Source organism: Echiichthys vipera (genome assembly GCF_963691815.1).
Source record: "Echiichthys vipera genome assembly, chromosome: 8".
NCBI classification, from domain to species: domain Eukaryota; kingdom Metazoa; phylum Chordata; class Actinopteri; order Perciformes; family Trachinidae; genus Echiichthys; species Echiichthys vipera.
The window spans coordinates 948891-964441 of record NC_139833.1 but is presented as its reverse complement, the minus strand read 5'-3'; the positions used below and the strand labels follow the sequence as shown (position 1 = coordinate 964441).

The 15551-nt window shown below is 45.6% G+C and overlaps 1 protein-coding gene across 1 annotated transcript; it reads right to left on the bottom strand.

Annotated features, from left to right (window-relative positions):
• Window positions 1-392: 392 nt before the first annotated feature.
• LOC310950062 (gamma-aminobutyric acid type B receptor subunit 2-like) lies at window positions 393-15006 on the bottom strand. Its single transcript, XM_083917726.1, has 20 exons — window positions 14577-15006; window positions 11297-11434; window positions 10165-10335; window positions 9987-10088; window positions 8305-8370; window positions 7832-8020; window positions 6261-6503; window positions 6060-6120; window positions 5750-5830; window positions 5533-5683; window positions 5297-5429; window positions 4453-4551; window positions 4272-4379; window positions 2927-3028; window positions 2521-2730; window positions 1992-2314; window positions 1653-1761; window positions 1452-1545; window positions 1302-1368; window positions 393-817 (listed from the first exon to the last, which is right to left on the bottom strand). The coding sequence occupies exons 1-20, from the start codon at window positions 14838-14840 to the stop codon at window positions 610-612; spliced, it is 2919 nt and encodes a 972-aa protein (XP_083773852.1). The 5' UTR covers window positions 14841-15006; the 3' UTR covers window positions 393-609.
• Between the last annotated feature and the right edge of the window lie 545 nt (window positions 15007-15551).

Below are 15551 nucleotides of genomic sequence, written 5' to 3'. Positions count from 1 at the left end.
TGTGTTTGTTTGTGTTTGTTTGTGTGTTTGTTTCTTTGTGTTTGTTTGTGTTTGTTTGTGTGTTTGTTTGTGTGTTTGTTTGTGTGTTTGTTTGTGTGTTTGTTTGTGTTTGTGTGTTTGTTTGTGTTTGTGTGTTTGTTTGTGTGTTTGTTTGTTTGTGTTTGTGTGTTTGTTTGTGTTTGTGTGTTTGTTTGTGTTTGTTTGTGTGTTTGTTTGTTTGTGTTTGTGTGTTTGTTTGTGTTTGTGTGTTTGTTTGTGTTTGTGTGTTTGTGTGTGTTTGTTTGTTTGTGTTTGTTTGTTTGTGTTTGTTTGTGTTTGTTTGTTTGTGTGTTTGTTTTTGTTTCTTTGTGTTTGTTTGTTTGTGTTTGTTTGTGTGTTTGTTTCCTTGTTTGTTTGTTTGTTTGTTTGTGTTTGTTTGTAAAGTGTTTTAAATATTTAATAAATAAATAAAGTGTTTCCATTTCTGATGATAAATATAAAATGGCGGCTGCACCTGTGGTTCAGTCACAGGTGAGGGTCACAGCTGCCTCTGATTGGTCCACAGCAACGTGTCGTCAGGTGAACAGGAAGTTGTCATCGCTGTGAAGGAAGCGTCCCGGCTGCGTGTCGTCAGGCGAACAGGAAGTTGTCATCGCTGTGAAGGAAGCGTCCCGGCTGCGTGTCGTCAGGCGAACAGGAAGTTGTCATCGCTGTGAAGGAAGCGTCCCGGCTGCAGAACAGACCGGAGCTGCGGGAGCTGCTGGAGCTGACGCCGCCGACCGCCGGGACGTAGGAGTGATGGAGGATCGGCAGCTGCACGGATACACGGCGCCGCACGCTGACAGGAAGCACAGGAAGGAGATCAGACGTCAAACGCCACACATGAGGAACACACAGCACGCCGAGACGACAAAAGGAGACGGTTAAGTTTAGTCACTAAAGGAGACGGTTAAGTTTAGTCACTAAAGGTGACGGTTAAGTTTAGTCTAAAGGAGACGGTTAAGTTTAGTCACTAAAGGAGACGGTTAAGTTTAGTCACTAAAGGAGACGGTTAAGTTGAGACCACTAAAGGCGACGGTTAAGTTTAGTCTCTAAAGGAGACGGTTAAGTTGAGACCACTAAAGGAGACGGTTAAGTTTAGTCACTAAAGGAGACGGTTAAGTTGAGACCACTAAAGGAGACGGTTAAGTTTAGTCACTAAAGGAGACGGTTAAGTTTAGTCTCTAAAGGAGACGGTTAAGTTGGGACCACTAAAGGAGACGGTTAAGTTGGGACCACTAAAGGAGACGGTTAAGTTGGGACCACTAAGAATGGTTCCTCACTGTTCAGGAGAGTTGATGGCGTCAGAGCAGAGCTGCACCTGAGTCCGCGTCACAGGCGGGACGTCACCTGCTGAGAGGAGAAAGGAGCATTAGGAATGATGTGGTTTCCATGGTAACGTCCAGGTATCTGCGGCGCCGCTCCTTCTTTACCGTCGTCGCGTCCGTTCGGCGTGCAGCGCAGCTTGGGCTCAGGAGCGGTGGACTCGGAGAGCTGCAGGCTGATGGTTTCTATCTGCACGTCGAGCTGCGGACGACACAAACGGCACCGCCGTGTCAGAGTTTACGCAAAAAAAACAAAAAATCCTTGATCATAGAATTTATTTCACACCAGAGAGACGCCATAAAGTGTACGGTTCGATTTCTGAACCCTGTCCTGGGTGTGAGGTCTGTTCCTGCTCTGTCTGCTGTGATGTGACTGTATTGAACATATCTGACGCCCTTGTGGCAGCGTCTCTCCCGTCTGCAGCTCAGTAAAGACGTGATCTGAGAAACACTGAAGACTGAGAGAGTTCCTTTCACACCTTCAGTTCCTGCTGATGTTTGCGTTTCCTCACCTGAGCACAGAGACTCTTCAGCTGCTGGTTCAACCGGATCACACTCTTCTCTTCATCTACAGCTCCACCCTGCAGCTGCAGCTCTGACTGCAGCTGCAGCTCCGACTGCAGCTCTGCCTGCAGCTGCAGCTCTGACTGCAGCTGCAGCTCTGACTGCGGCTGCAGCTCCGACTGCAGCTCAGACTGCAGCTCCGACTGCAGCTCCGACTGCGACTGCAGCTCTGACTGCGGCTGCAGCTCTGACTGCGGCTGCAGCTCCGACTGCAGCTCTGTCTGCAGCTCTGACTGCGGCTCTGACTGCAGCTCTGACTGCGGCTCTGACTGCAGCTTTGACTGCAGCTCTGACTGCAGCTTTGACTGCAGCTCTGACTGCAGCTCTGACTGCAGCTCTGACTGCAGCTTTGACTGCAGCTCTGACTGCGGCTGCTTCTCGCCGCCGTTCAGACACGAATGCAACAACTGGAGAGAAGTAAAAACAAAGAGAAATGTCAGAAAAATCTTCAACTTTACAGTCGAGTGGACGAACTCACACTTCCATTTTTCCTGTTTTCTTATGGATTTAAAAAAAATTATAAATAAATATAATGAAATTAATTCAGTACAGATAAGTGGTGAGTAATTATAAATGGAACCAGAGAGCGGCGAGCGGACGGCGTCCCGCTGACCTTGGGTCCGAAGCGCGCGCTCAGGGTGAAGACGCTGCAGCAGAGGACGAGGACGCTGCTCACGCAGAGCTGAAGAGGAGGATTGTGGGACGTCAGCAGCGACGCGGACGCTCCGGAGACGCTGAACGCCGTCACGGCGAACACACTCAGCGTGAGGGGTCGATCCGGCTGCAGCGCCCTGACGCTCCACGCCAACGCACAGACGAGAGCCTGAAGGAAACAACATCAGCTGTTAAAGAACAATTATTATTATGAATCATCACAGCAACAGAAAATCATGCGTTCTGCTGCGTCAGTGTTTCAGTCCGGAGCTTCAGAATGATCCACGTCATCTTTGACAATAAAAACATTTAGTAAACAAACAATAACAATAATAACAACAACAACGACAGTGTCGTGTTCTCACCAGCAGAGGAGCTTTGTACCCAAACACAGCAGCGAGCCACAGGTCCGTGTTCCTGCTGCTGCAGGCGTCAGAACACAGGGACACCGTCACGTCCTGGTCCCTCTGAGACAACAAACAAACAAACAAACAAACAACAGGGACACGTCACGTCCTGATCCCTCTGAGACAACAAACAAACAAACAACAGGGACACGTCACGTCCTGGTCGCTCTGAGACAACAAACAAACAAACAAACAAACAAACAAACAAGAGAGAGACACCATCACATCCTGATCCCTCTGAGACAACAAACAAACAAACAAACAAACAAACAAACAAACAAACAAACAGGGACACCGTCACGTCCTGATCCCTCTGAGACAACAAACAAACAAACAAACAAACAAACAAGAGAGAGAGACACCGTCACGTCCTGATCCCTCTGAGACAACAAACAAACAAACAAACAAACAAACAAACAAACAAACAAACAGGGACACCGTCACGTCCTGATCCCTCTGAGACAACAAACAAACAAACAAACAAACAAACAAGAGAGACACCGTCACATCCTGGTCCCTCTGAGACAACAAACAAACAAACAAACAAACAAACAACAGGGACACCGTCACGTCCTGATCCCTCTGAGACAACAAACAAACAAACAAACAAACAAACAAGAGAGACACCGTCACATCCTGATCCCTCTGAGACAACAAACAAACAAACAAACAAACAAGAGAGAGACACCGGCACATCCTGGTCCCTCTGAGACAACAAACAAACAAACAAACAAGAGAGAGACACCGGCACATCCTGATCCCTCTGAGACAACAAACAAACAAACAAACAAGAGAGACACACCGTCACGTCCTGGTCGCTCTGAGACAACAAACAAACAAACAAACAAACAAACAAACAAACAAGAGAGAGACACCGTCACGTCCTGATCCCTCTGAGACAACAAATATGGAAGAAAGTAAGACTTTATCAGTGTGTGTGTGTGTGTGTGTGTGTGTGTGTGTGTGCACGTGTGTGTGTGCGTGTGTGTGTGTGTGTGTGTGTGTGTGTGTGTGTTTGTGTGTGTGTGTGTGTGTGTGCAACAATAACAGGAAATAGAGGCCGATTAGATCACGTCGGGGTCACCATTTTGTACTTTTTTACTGCACCACGGTTATTTTTGGTAAACAAAGTTATTTATTTAGTTACAAATGACTTTTCACAAAAAACAAATGATAAAAATAAAAAAAACATTCAAGAAATTATTGTTGTTGTTTCTTCACATGTTTATTTTATGTAAATAAATATTTACGGTGGAGGAAGTACCTAAAGTTCCGCGCTCGGCTGTAACTAAAGGGCTGTTACCTCTACGCGCTGCTGCAGCTCCACGCGCCTCAGAGGGTCCAGGATCTGCCAGGAGGTCAGAACCAACGCGTCCAGCAGCACCAGGCAGAGCAGCAGGCGGCCGTCGCTCTGCAGGAGACACACAGCCGTCACACCCACGCACACACACACACACAAGAGCACCATGGCACCAGGGACTTACCGTCGGTTCGATGCTGCGGACACAATAAACCCGCCAGGTTTGAAGGAAGAGCGCGGCGACGACCACGGTGTGTCCCACAGAGAGAGTCCACAGACGCACCTGCAGGACGTTTGGACACGACAGAATAAAGTCGTAGTATTTTCAGACTGAAGTCGTAGTAACGGATTTGAGGCCGTATGAGTCCTGACCCCAAGTGAAGGAGTTCAAGGACCTCAGGATCTGGTTCACGAGTGAGGGGACGATGGAGCGTGAGTTTGGCCGGAGAATCGGAGCAGCGGGGGCGGAGCTGCAGTCGCTCTACCGCACCGTTGTGACAAACAGAGAGCTGAGGAAGACAAAGCTCTGGATCTACCCTCAGTCCTGGTTCCTACCCTCACCTGTGGTCATGAAAGCTGGGAGGAGGCCTCGGGGAAGACCCAGGACCAGGTGGAGAGGTTAGATCTCCACACTGGCCTGGGAACGCCTCAGGATCCCCCAGTTAGAGCTGGTTAATGTGGCCCGGGAAAGGGAAGTTTGGGGTCCCTGCTGGAGCTGCTGCCCCTGAGACCTGATCCAGGATCAGAGGCTGGAGCTGCTGCCCCTGAGACCTGATCCAGGACCAGAGGCTGGAGCTGCTGCCCCTGAGACCTGATCCAGGATCAGAGGCTGGAGCTGCTGCCCCTGAGACCTGATCCAGGATCAGAGGCTGGAGCTGCTGCCCCTGAGACCTGATCCAGGATCAGAGGCTGAAGATGCTTTTAGAGTCACCATTAACCAAAAACGTGCATGTCTCGCGCATCCTAACCCGGGGAGGACCCACGCTCCACACAGACATGTTCTTTAAACTGCAGCTGCATGAACTCACAGAACAGAGGACCTCAGACGTGCGGTGGGACAGCGAGGCTCCGTCCAGACCGGAGATCAGGACCGAGGAGCAGGACAGCAGGAGGCCCAGCAGCAGCAGCTCATCCTGGGCTCCAGCACTGGACCTGAGCCGCCTGCAGACACAGGACCACACACTCCGCTCTGTTAGCACCTGTCACACACACACGGACGCTCTCACTGTGTAAAAGCACTAAAGTGGAACTACAGCAGCTGTACCGGTGTTGGCGCTGGACGACGGTGAGGAAGAGGACGGTCAGAGTGATGAAGATGGTCACAGCTGCAGCCGACGACACGGTGGCGTACAGGAGGAGGCCGACGTGCTGCCGCTGCTCCAGCACCAGGGTCCGGTCTCTGGCTGGTCCTGGACCTGCAGCAGGGAACACTTAACACCCGCTCCAGCGTGCTCTCACTGATATTACGGTCTGTAACACACCTTTGAACCTCAGCAGCTGGGTCGTCAGGCGGAGCTGCTGGGTGGAGGTGCTGAAGTCTCCCACCGACACACCGCTGCTGCCTGAGGACACACACACACACACACACACACACACACACACACACACACACACACACACACACACACACACACACACACACACACACACACACACACACACACACACACACACACACACACACACACACACACACACACACACACACACACACACACACACACACACACACTCTGTTAACACACGTGGATATCACACACACTGATTCACCGCGGAGCATCAGGGGTTCACCTTGAAACTGGATCAGCTCGATCGACGTCATCCTCTCCCCGTTACGGAAGAAAACCGGACCCTGAAGGAACACAGAGAACACACACGTCCATGAAGCGACGCAGAGACTCGTTATGAGTGAAACAAAGCTGTGACTCCGCGTTCGTCTGCGTGTGGGAGGAGCGCGGCTCTGAACCCGGCTCCAGGTGTGTCGGTGCTCACGGTGACTCCTTCAAACGCCGTGTGCTTCACGGCGTCCAGCAGCGTCCTGTGGAGCTCCTCCTCGCTGACGCTCACGTTCCTCTGGCTGCTGAACTTCTCTCGGTGCTTCGCCGTCTCCAGCGCCTGACTCAGAGCTCTGGCTGCCACCCACACGGCGTCGTAGGCGAAGCTGTGGAGGGGGCTGACCTTTGACCCGTCCTGGATCAGCTGCCGGAGGTAAGAGTCCTGGTAGTCCTGAGGGGTCTGCAGCAGAAGGGGGGGGCACAAACACGGCACTTACAGTCGTGGTTTTGCATCTTTTTGTGCTGGTTTTGCATCTATTTTTAGCCATTTTGCATCTTTTTGTGGTGGTTTTGCATCTGTTTTTAGTAATTTTGCATCTTTTTGTGGTGGTTTTGCATCTATTTTTAGTCATTTTGCATCTCTTTGTGCTGGTTTTGCATCTATTTTTAGTCATTTTGCATCTTTTTGTGGTGGTTTTGCATCTATTTTTAGTCATTTTGCATCTTTTTGTGCTGGTTTTGCATCTATTTTTAGTCATTTTGCATCTTTTTGTGGTGGTTTTGCATCTATTTTTAGTCATTTTGAATCTTTTTGTGCTGGTTTTGCATCTATTTTTAGTCATTTTGCATCTTTTTGTGCTGGTTTTGCATCTATTTTTAGTCATTTTGCATCTTTTTGTGGTGGTTTTGCATCTTTTTTTAGTCAGTTTGCATCTTTTTGTGGTGGTTTTGCATCTATTTTTAGTCATTTAGCATCTTTTTGTGTTGGTTTTGCATCAATTTTTTGTCATTTTGCATCTTTTTGTGCTGGTTTTGCATCTATTTTTAGTCATTTTGCATCTTTTTGTGGTGGTTTTGCATCTATTTTTAGTCATTTTGCATCTCTTTGTGCTGGTTTTGCATCTATTTTTAGTCATTTTGCATCTTTTTGGGCTGGTTTTGCATCTATTTTTAGTCATTTTGCATCTTTTTGTGGTGGTTTTGCATCTATTTTTAGTAACTTTGCATCTTTTTGTGCTGGTTTTGCATCTATTTTTACTCATTTTGCATCTTTTTGTGGTGGTTGTGCATCTATTTTTAGTCATTTTGCATCTTTTTGTGCTGGTTTTGCATCTATCTTTAGTCATTTTGCATCTTTTTGTGGTGGTTTTGCATCAATTTTTTGTCATTTAGCATCTTTTTGTGCTGGTTTTGCATCTATTTTTTGTCATTTTGCATCTCTTTGTGCTGGTTTTGCATCTATTTTTTGTCATTTTGCATCTTTTTGTGCTGGTTTTGCATCTATTTTTAGTCATTTTGCATCTTTTTGTGCTGGTTTTGCATCTATTTTTAGTCATTTAGCATCTTTTTGTGCTGGTTTTGCATCTATTTTTAGTCATTTAGCATCTTTTTGTGCTGGTTTTAGATCCCTGTGGTTTTTAACTGTATATATTTGAAGTGGATGAAAGATCAGAAGTCTTGATCTGAAGTTACTGGAGAGCTGAGCTCAGCTGACGCATCATTAATGAGAGAAAGCGTGTGCGTCATGTTAACTGGACTGTTGCGACGCTCATGTGTGTTTGTTCTGACCCGTCCGGAGACCCCCGGTGTGTCCGTGGTGCTGAGCGCTCTCATCTGCAGCCTGAAGGACCCGTCTGCAGCCGTCTGCAGGCTGCTGACCGTGCAGCCGGAGCCCTGCCCCCCCAGCCTCCACCCGCTGGTCCCTCCATCAACAACCATCCACTGGTACCGCGCTCCGAACATGTTCAGCCTGTACGCCTGAAACACAAGAGCGGTGTTTTTATTCACCAGCAAACTTTGTGTTTTATAAACAGAAGAATTTAATAAATTAAAACATAAAAATGCAGAAATAAAACAAGAGACTTAAACTGTGAAGCAAATAAATAAATGAATAAACATGAGAAGTAACACAAGAAGAGACAAATTAAAGCAGAAATATCAGTTTATGTCACATTTTATGAATTCCTATGTTTATTTATTTTTTGTGCTGCAGCATTAAGACCTCACGGCGTCCGTTTACTTTTGGCCACACGTGAACTCACACAGCAGAAAACCTCAGAGGCTGAATCCTCTTCCAACTGTGCGACGACGATCCGAACGTCACTTTCCTGCAAAACCACCATAAAAAGATGCAAAATGACTAAAAATAGATGCAAAACCACCACAAAAAGATGCAAAATGACTAAAAATGGATGCAAAACCACCACAAAAAGATGCAAAATGACTAAAAATAGATGCAAAACCACCACAAAAAGATGCAAAATGACTAAAAATAGATGCAAAACCACCACAAAAAGATGCAAACTGACTAAAAATAGATGCAAAACCAGCACAAAAAGATGCAAAATGACTAAAAACAGATGCAAAAACACCACAAAAAGATGCAAAAAGACTAAAAATAGATGCAAAACCACCATAAAAAGATGCAAAATGACTAAAAATAGATGGACAACCACCACAAAAAGATGCAAAATGACTAAAAATAGATGCAAAACCAGCACAAAAAGATGCAAAATGACTAAAAATAGATGCAAAACCACCACAAAAAGATGCAAAATGACTAAAAATAGATGCAAAACCACCACAAAAAGATGCAAAATGACTAAAAATAGATGCAAAACCACCTCAAAAAGATGCAAAATGACTAAAAATAGATGCAAAACCACCACAAAAAGATGCAAAATGAGTAAAAATAGATGCAAAACCACCACAAAAAGATGCAAACTGACTAAAAAAAGATGCAAAACCACCACAAAAAGATGCAAAATGACTAAAAATAGATGCAAAACCACCACAAAAAGATGCAAAATGACTAAAAATAGATGCAAAACCAGCACAAAAAGATGCTAAATGACTAAAAATAGATGCAAAACCACCACAAAAAGATGCAAAATGACTAAAAATAGATGCAAAACCAGCACAAAAAGATGCAAAATGACTAAAAATAGATGCAAAACCAGCACAAAAAGATGCAAAATGACTAAAAATAGATGCAAAACAGCACAAAAAGATGCAAAATGACTAAAAATTGATGCAGAACCACCACAAAAAGATGCAAAATGAGTAAAAATAGATGCAAAACCACCACAAAAAGATGCAAAATGACTAAAAATAGATGCAAAACCACCACAAAAAGATGCAAAATGACTAAAAATAGATGCAAAACCAGCAAAAAAAGATGCAAAATGACTAAAAATAGATGCAAAACCATCACAAAAAGATGCAAAATGACTAAAAATAGATGCAAAACCAGCACAAAAAGATGCAAAATGACTAAAAATAGATGCAAAACCAGCACAAAAAGATGCAAAATGACTAAAAATAGATGCAAAACCAGCACAAAAAGATGCAAAATGACTAAAAATAGATGCAAAACAGCACAAAAAGATGCAAAATGACTAAAAATTGATGCAGAACCACCACAAAAAGATGCAAAATGAGTAAAAATAGATGCAAAACCACCACAAAAAGATGCAAAATGACTAAAAATAGATGCAAAACCACCACAAAAAGATGCAAAATGACTAAAAATAGATGCAAAACCAGCAAAAAAAGATGCAAAATGACTAAAAATAGATGCAAAACCATCACAAAAAGATGCAAAATGACTAAAAATAGATGCAAAACCAGCACAAAAAGATGCAAAATGACTAAAAATAGATGCAAAACCACCACAAAAAGATGCAAAATGACTAAAGACAGATGCCAAAGCACGTCTGCGTACCTTCAGCCTCCTCAGGCTGCTGCAGACGTCTGCGGACAGGCTCTGGGCGGAGGCGAGCTGGACCCCGGCCTTCTGCAGCTGCCTCAGCAGGTCCTTCTTCATCTGCACAGAGAATCACACGTGAACACAGAGGAGGAGGAGCAAGAGCCAAGATGGCCGACGCCGGCGCCAGTATCACCTCTGAGAGCCGCGCTCCCTCCTGAGTGAGGACGCCGACTCGGCTCCACCTGTAGCGCTGCAGCAGCTTCACCGCGGCCTGGTTCAGAGCGCGGTCTGACGGAAACGTGCTGAACAGGTTCCCGTACCACTTCCTGTTGGACAGGCCCGGGGACGAGGCGGCGAAAGACACCTGGGACATCAGAGGACACGTTAAAGTGAACCAATCCCCATAGACCTCCATGTTAATGAACCAATCCCCATAGACCTCCATGTTAATGAACCAATCCCCATAGACCTCCATGTTAAACTGAACCAATCCCCATAGACCTCCATGTTAATGAACCAATCCCCATAGACCTCCATGTTAAAATGAACCAATCCCCATAGACCTCCATGTTAAACTGAACCAATCCCCATAGACCTCCATGTTAGAATGAACCAATCCCCATAGACCTCCATGTTAATGAACCAATCCCCATAGACCTCCATGTTAATGAACCAATCCCCATAGACCTCCATGTTAATGAACCAATCCCCATAGACCTCCATGTTAAACTGAACCAATCCCCATAGACCTCCATGTTAATGAACCAATCCCCATAGACCTCCATGTTAATGAACCAATCCCCATAGACCTCCATGTTAATGAACCAATCCCCATAGACCTCCATGTTAATGAACCAATCCCCATAGACCTCCATGTTAAAATGAACCAATCCCCATAGACCTCCATGTTAAAGTGAACCAATCCCCATAGACCTCCATGTTAATGAACCAATCCCCATAGACCTCCATGTTAAACTGAACCAATCCCCATAGACCTCCATGTTAGAACCAATCCCCATAGACCTCCATGTTAATGAACCAATCCCCATAGACCTCCATGTTAATGAACCAATCCCCATAGACCTCCATGTTAAACTGAACCAATCCCCATAGACGTCCATGTTAATGAACCAATCCCCATAGACCTCCATGTTAATGAACCAATCCCCATAGACCTCCATGTTAATGAACCAATCCCCATAGACCTCCATGTTAAACTGAACCAATCCCCATAGACCTCCATGTTAATGAACCAATCCCCATAGACCTCCATGTTAAAATGAACCAGTCCCCATAGACCTCCATGTTGGTGGCGTGGTCGTCACCTGCAGCAGGTTGAGGGCGGGCAGAGAGCGAGCGATGAGCGCCGTCACTGACGGACACACGCCTCCGAACACCAGCAGGTACTTTGGCCCCGCCCACATGGCGTCGAACAGACCTTTGAGCGTTTCAGCGAAGTCACACTGTGACGAACACAGAAGAAGGAGACGGTTAAGTTTAGACCACTAAAGGTGACGGTTAAGTTTAGTCTCTAAAGGAGACGGTTAAGTTTAGTCACTAAAAGTGACGGTTTAGTTTAGTCTCTAAAGGAGACGGTTAAGTTTAGTCACTAAAGGAGACGGTTAAGTTTAGACTCTAAAGGAGACGGTTAAGTTTAGTCACTAAAGGAGACGGTTAAGTTTAGTCTCTAAAGGAGACGGTTAAGTTTAGACACTAAAGGAGACGGTTAAGTTTAGTCACTAAAGGAGACGGTTAAGTTTAGTCACTAAATGAGACGGTTAAGTTTAGTCACTAAAGGAGACGGTTAAGTTTAGTCACTAAAGGAGACGGTTAAGTTTAGTCTCTAAAGGAGACGGTTAAGTTTAGTCACTAAAGGAGACGGTTAAGTTTAGTCACTAAAGGAGACGGTTAAGTTTAGTCACTAAAGGAGACGGTTAAGTTTAGTCTCTAAAGGAGACGGTTAAGTTTAGTCACTAAAGGAGACGGTTAAGTTTAGTCACTAAAGGAGACGGTTAAGTTTAGTCACTAAAGGAGACGGTTTAGTTTAGTCACTAAAGGAGACGGTTAAGTTTAGTCACTAAAGGAGACGGTTAAGTTTAGTCTCTAAAGGAGACGGTTAAGTTTAGTCACTAAAGGAGACGGTTAAGTTTAGTCACTAAAGGAGACGGTTAAGTTTAGACCACTAAAGGAGACGGTTAAGTTTAGTCACTAAAGGAGACGGTTAAGTTTAGACACTAAAGGAGACGGTTAAGTTTAGTCACTAAAGGAGACGGTTAAGTTTAGTCACTAAAGGAGACGGTTAAGTTTAGTCACTAAAGGAGACGGTTAAGTTTAGTCACTAAAGGAGACGGTTAAGTTTAGTCTCTAAAGGAGACGGTTAAGTTTAGACCACTAAAGGAGACGGTTAAGTTTAGACCACTAAAGGAGACGGTTAAGTTTAGTCTCTAAAGGAGACGGTTAAGTTTAGACACTAAAGGAGACGGTTAAGTTTAGACCACTAAAGGTGACGGTTTAGTTTAGTCTCTAAAGGAGACGGTTAAGTTTAGTCACTAAAGGAGACGGTTAAGTTTAGACACTAAAGGAGACGGTTAAGTTTAGTCACTAAAGGAGACGGTTAAGTTTAGTCACTAAAGGAGACGGTTAAGTTTAGTCTCTAAAGGAGACGGTTAAGTTTAGACACTAAAGGAGACGGTTAAGTTTAGACCACTAAAGGTGACGGTTTAGTTTAGTCTCTAAAGGAGACGGTTAAGTTTAGTCACTAAAGGAGACGGTTAAGTTTAGACACTAAAGGAGACGGTTAAGTTTAGTCACTAAAGGAGACGGTTAAGTTTAGTCACTAAAGGAGACGGTTAAGTTTAGTCACTAAAGGAGACGGTTAAGTTTAGTCACTAAAGGAGACGGTTTAGTTTAGTCTCTAAAGGAGACGGTTAAGTTTAGTCACTAAAGGAGACGGTTAAGTTTAGTCACTAAAGGAGACGGTTAAGTTTAGTCACTAAAGGAGACGGTTAAGTTTAGTCACTAAAGGAGACGGTTAAGTTTAGTCACTAAAGGAGACGGTTAAGTTTAGTCACTAAAGGAGACGGTTAAGTTTAGACACTAAAGGAGACGGTTAAGTTTAGTCACTAAAGGAGACGGTTAAGTTTAGTCACTAAAGGAGACGGTTAAGTTTAGTCACTAAAGGAGACGGTTAAGTTTAGTCTCTAAAGGAGACGGTTAAGTTTAGACCACTAAAGGAGACGGTTAAGTTTAGTCTCTAAAGGAGACGGTTAAGTTTAGACCACTAAAGGAGACGGTTAAGTTTAGACCACTAAAGGAGACGGTTAAGTTTAGACCACTAAAGGAGACGGTTAAGTTTAGTCTCTAAAGGAGACGGTTAAGTTTAGACCACTAAAGGAGACGGTTAAGTTTAGTCACTAAAGGAGACGGTTAAGTTTAGTCACTAAAGGAGACGGTTAAGTTTAGTCACTAAAGGAGACGGTTAAGTTTAGTCTCTAAAGGAGACGGTTAAGTTTAGTCACTAAAGGAGACGGTTAAGTTTAGACACTAAAGGAGACGGTTTAGTTTAGTCTCTAAAGGAGACGGTTAAGTTTAGTCACTAAAGGAGACGGTTAAGTTAAGTCACTAAAGGAGACGGTTAAGTTTAGTCTCTAAAGGAGACGGTTAAGTTTAGTCTCTAAAGGAGACGGTTAAGTTTAGACACTAAAGGAGACGGTTAAGTTTAGACACTAAAGGAGACGGTTAAGTTTAGACGACTAAAGGAGACGGTTAAGTTTAGTCACTAAAGGAGACGGTTAAGTTTAGACACTAAAGGAGACGGTTAAGTTTAGTCACTAAAGGAGACGGTTAAGTTTAGTCTCTAACGGAGACGGTTAAGTTTAGTCACTAAAGGAGACGGTTAAGTTTAGTCACTAAAGGAGACGGTTAAGTTTAGACACTAAAGGAGACGGTTAAGTTTAGACTCTAAAGGAGACGGTTAAGTTTAGTCACTAAAGGAGACGGTTTAGTTTAGTCTCTAAAGGAGACGGTTAAGTTTAGTCACTAAAGGAGACGGTTAAGTTTAGACACTAAAGGAGACGGTTAAGTTTAGACCACTAAAGGAGACGGTTAAGTTTAGTCACTAAAGGAGACGGTTAAGTTTAGACCACTAAAGGAGACGGTTAAGTTTAGTCACTAAAGGAGACGGTTAAGTTTAGACTCTAAAGGAGACGGTTAAGTTTAGACTCTAAAGGAGACGGTTAAGTTTAGACACTAAAGGAGACGGTTAAGTTTAGACCACTAAAGGAGACGGTTAAGTTTAGTCACTAAAGGAGACGGTTAAGTTTAGACACTAAAGCAGAGGGTTAAGTTTAGTCACTAAAGGAGACGGTTAAGTTTAGACCACTAAAGGAGACGGTTAAGTTTAGTCACTAAAGGAGACGGTTAAGTTTAGTCACTAAAGGAGACGGTTAAGTTTAGTCTCTAAAGGAGACGGTTAAGTTTAGTCTCTAAAGGAGACGGTTAACTTTAGACCACTAAAGGAGACGGTTAAGTGTAGTCTGCAGGTTGAACGCCTCCTGTAGTCGGACCAAAGTAAAGCACGTGTCCCTGGGGAGCGGTCGGACCCACCTGGGAGTCCAGCACCTGGAGCTGGATCTCGTAGTTCCCCAGCGGCGCCGGTTGTCTCTTCAGGTCCTGCAGAGCCAGCCGGACGGCCGGGGCCACGGCGGCGGTCAGGTTCTCCGTCCCCGAGCCCGAGCCCTCCCCGACGGGCATCATCCACAGCACGGGCAGAGGGTGGCGGACCTGGGCCGGCGCCGGGCCGACCTGCAGCCAGCAGCCCAGCAGCAGCAGCAGCAGCCCGGACACGTCGGCGCGTCCGCCCCGCTCCATTCTCCGCTCACACTGCTGCGGCTCCGCGGCTCCTGCGGGAAACTAATCCTCTGTAAGGGGATCAAAGGATCAGGGCGGGCACAAGATGTCACCGGCATCCTCAGACCTGCACCACCTGCTCTACCTGCACCACCCGCACCTGCACCACCTGCTCTACCTGCACCACCCACACCTGCACCACCTGCTCTACCTGCACCACCTGCTCTACCTGCACCACCCGCACCTGCACCACCTGCTCTACCTGCTCTACCTGCACCACCCGCACCCGCACCACCTGCTCTACCTGCACCACCCACTCTACCTGCACCACCCGCACCCGCACCACCTGCTCTACCTGCACCACCCACTCTACCTGCTCTACCTGCACCACCCGCACCTGCACCACCCGCTCTACCTGCACCATCCACACCAACCGCTCTACCTGCACCCGCACCTGCACCACCCGCACATGCACCACCTGCTCCACCCGCACCCCCTGCTCTACCCGCACCACCTGCACCTGCACAACCCCCCCCCCCACCAAGCTTGCACCCCCTGCACAACCTACCTGCACCATCTGAACCACCCGCACCACCTCCAACCACAAAAACTAAGAGCAGAAATTATTGCATCATAAGAATTTTATTAAATTCATAAAGAGAGTTTTTCTGAAACAACCACGTGTTGTTTTATTTACTCATTAATTATTCAAATCTATTTGCAGCGTTTTCT

Excerpts from the sequence above, each read along its gene's own strand:
- LOC310950062 (XM_083917726.1), bottom strand. The coding sequence starts at position 14,840 with ATGGAGCGGGGCGGACGCGCCGACGTGTCCGGGCTGCTGCTGCTGCTG. Across the intron at positions 10,336-11,296 it reads CCGCCCTCAACCTGCTGCAG|GTGTCTTTCGCCGCCTCGTC; the intron begins GTGACGACCACG and ends CTGATGTCCCAG. Across the intron at positions 5,430-5,532 it reads GTCGTCCAGCGCCAACACCG|GCGGCTCAGGTCCAGTGCTG; the intron begins GTACAGCTGCTG and ends CTGTGTCTGCAG.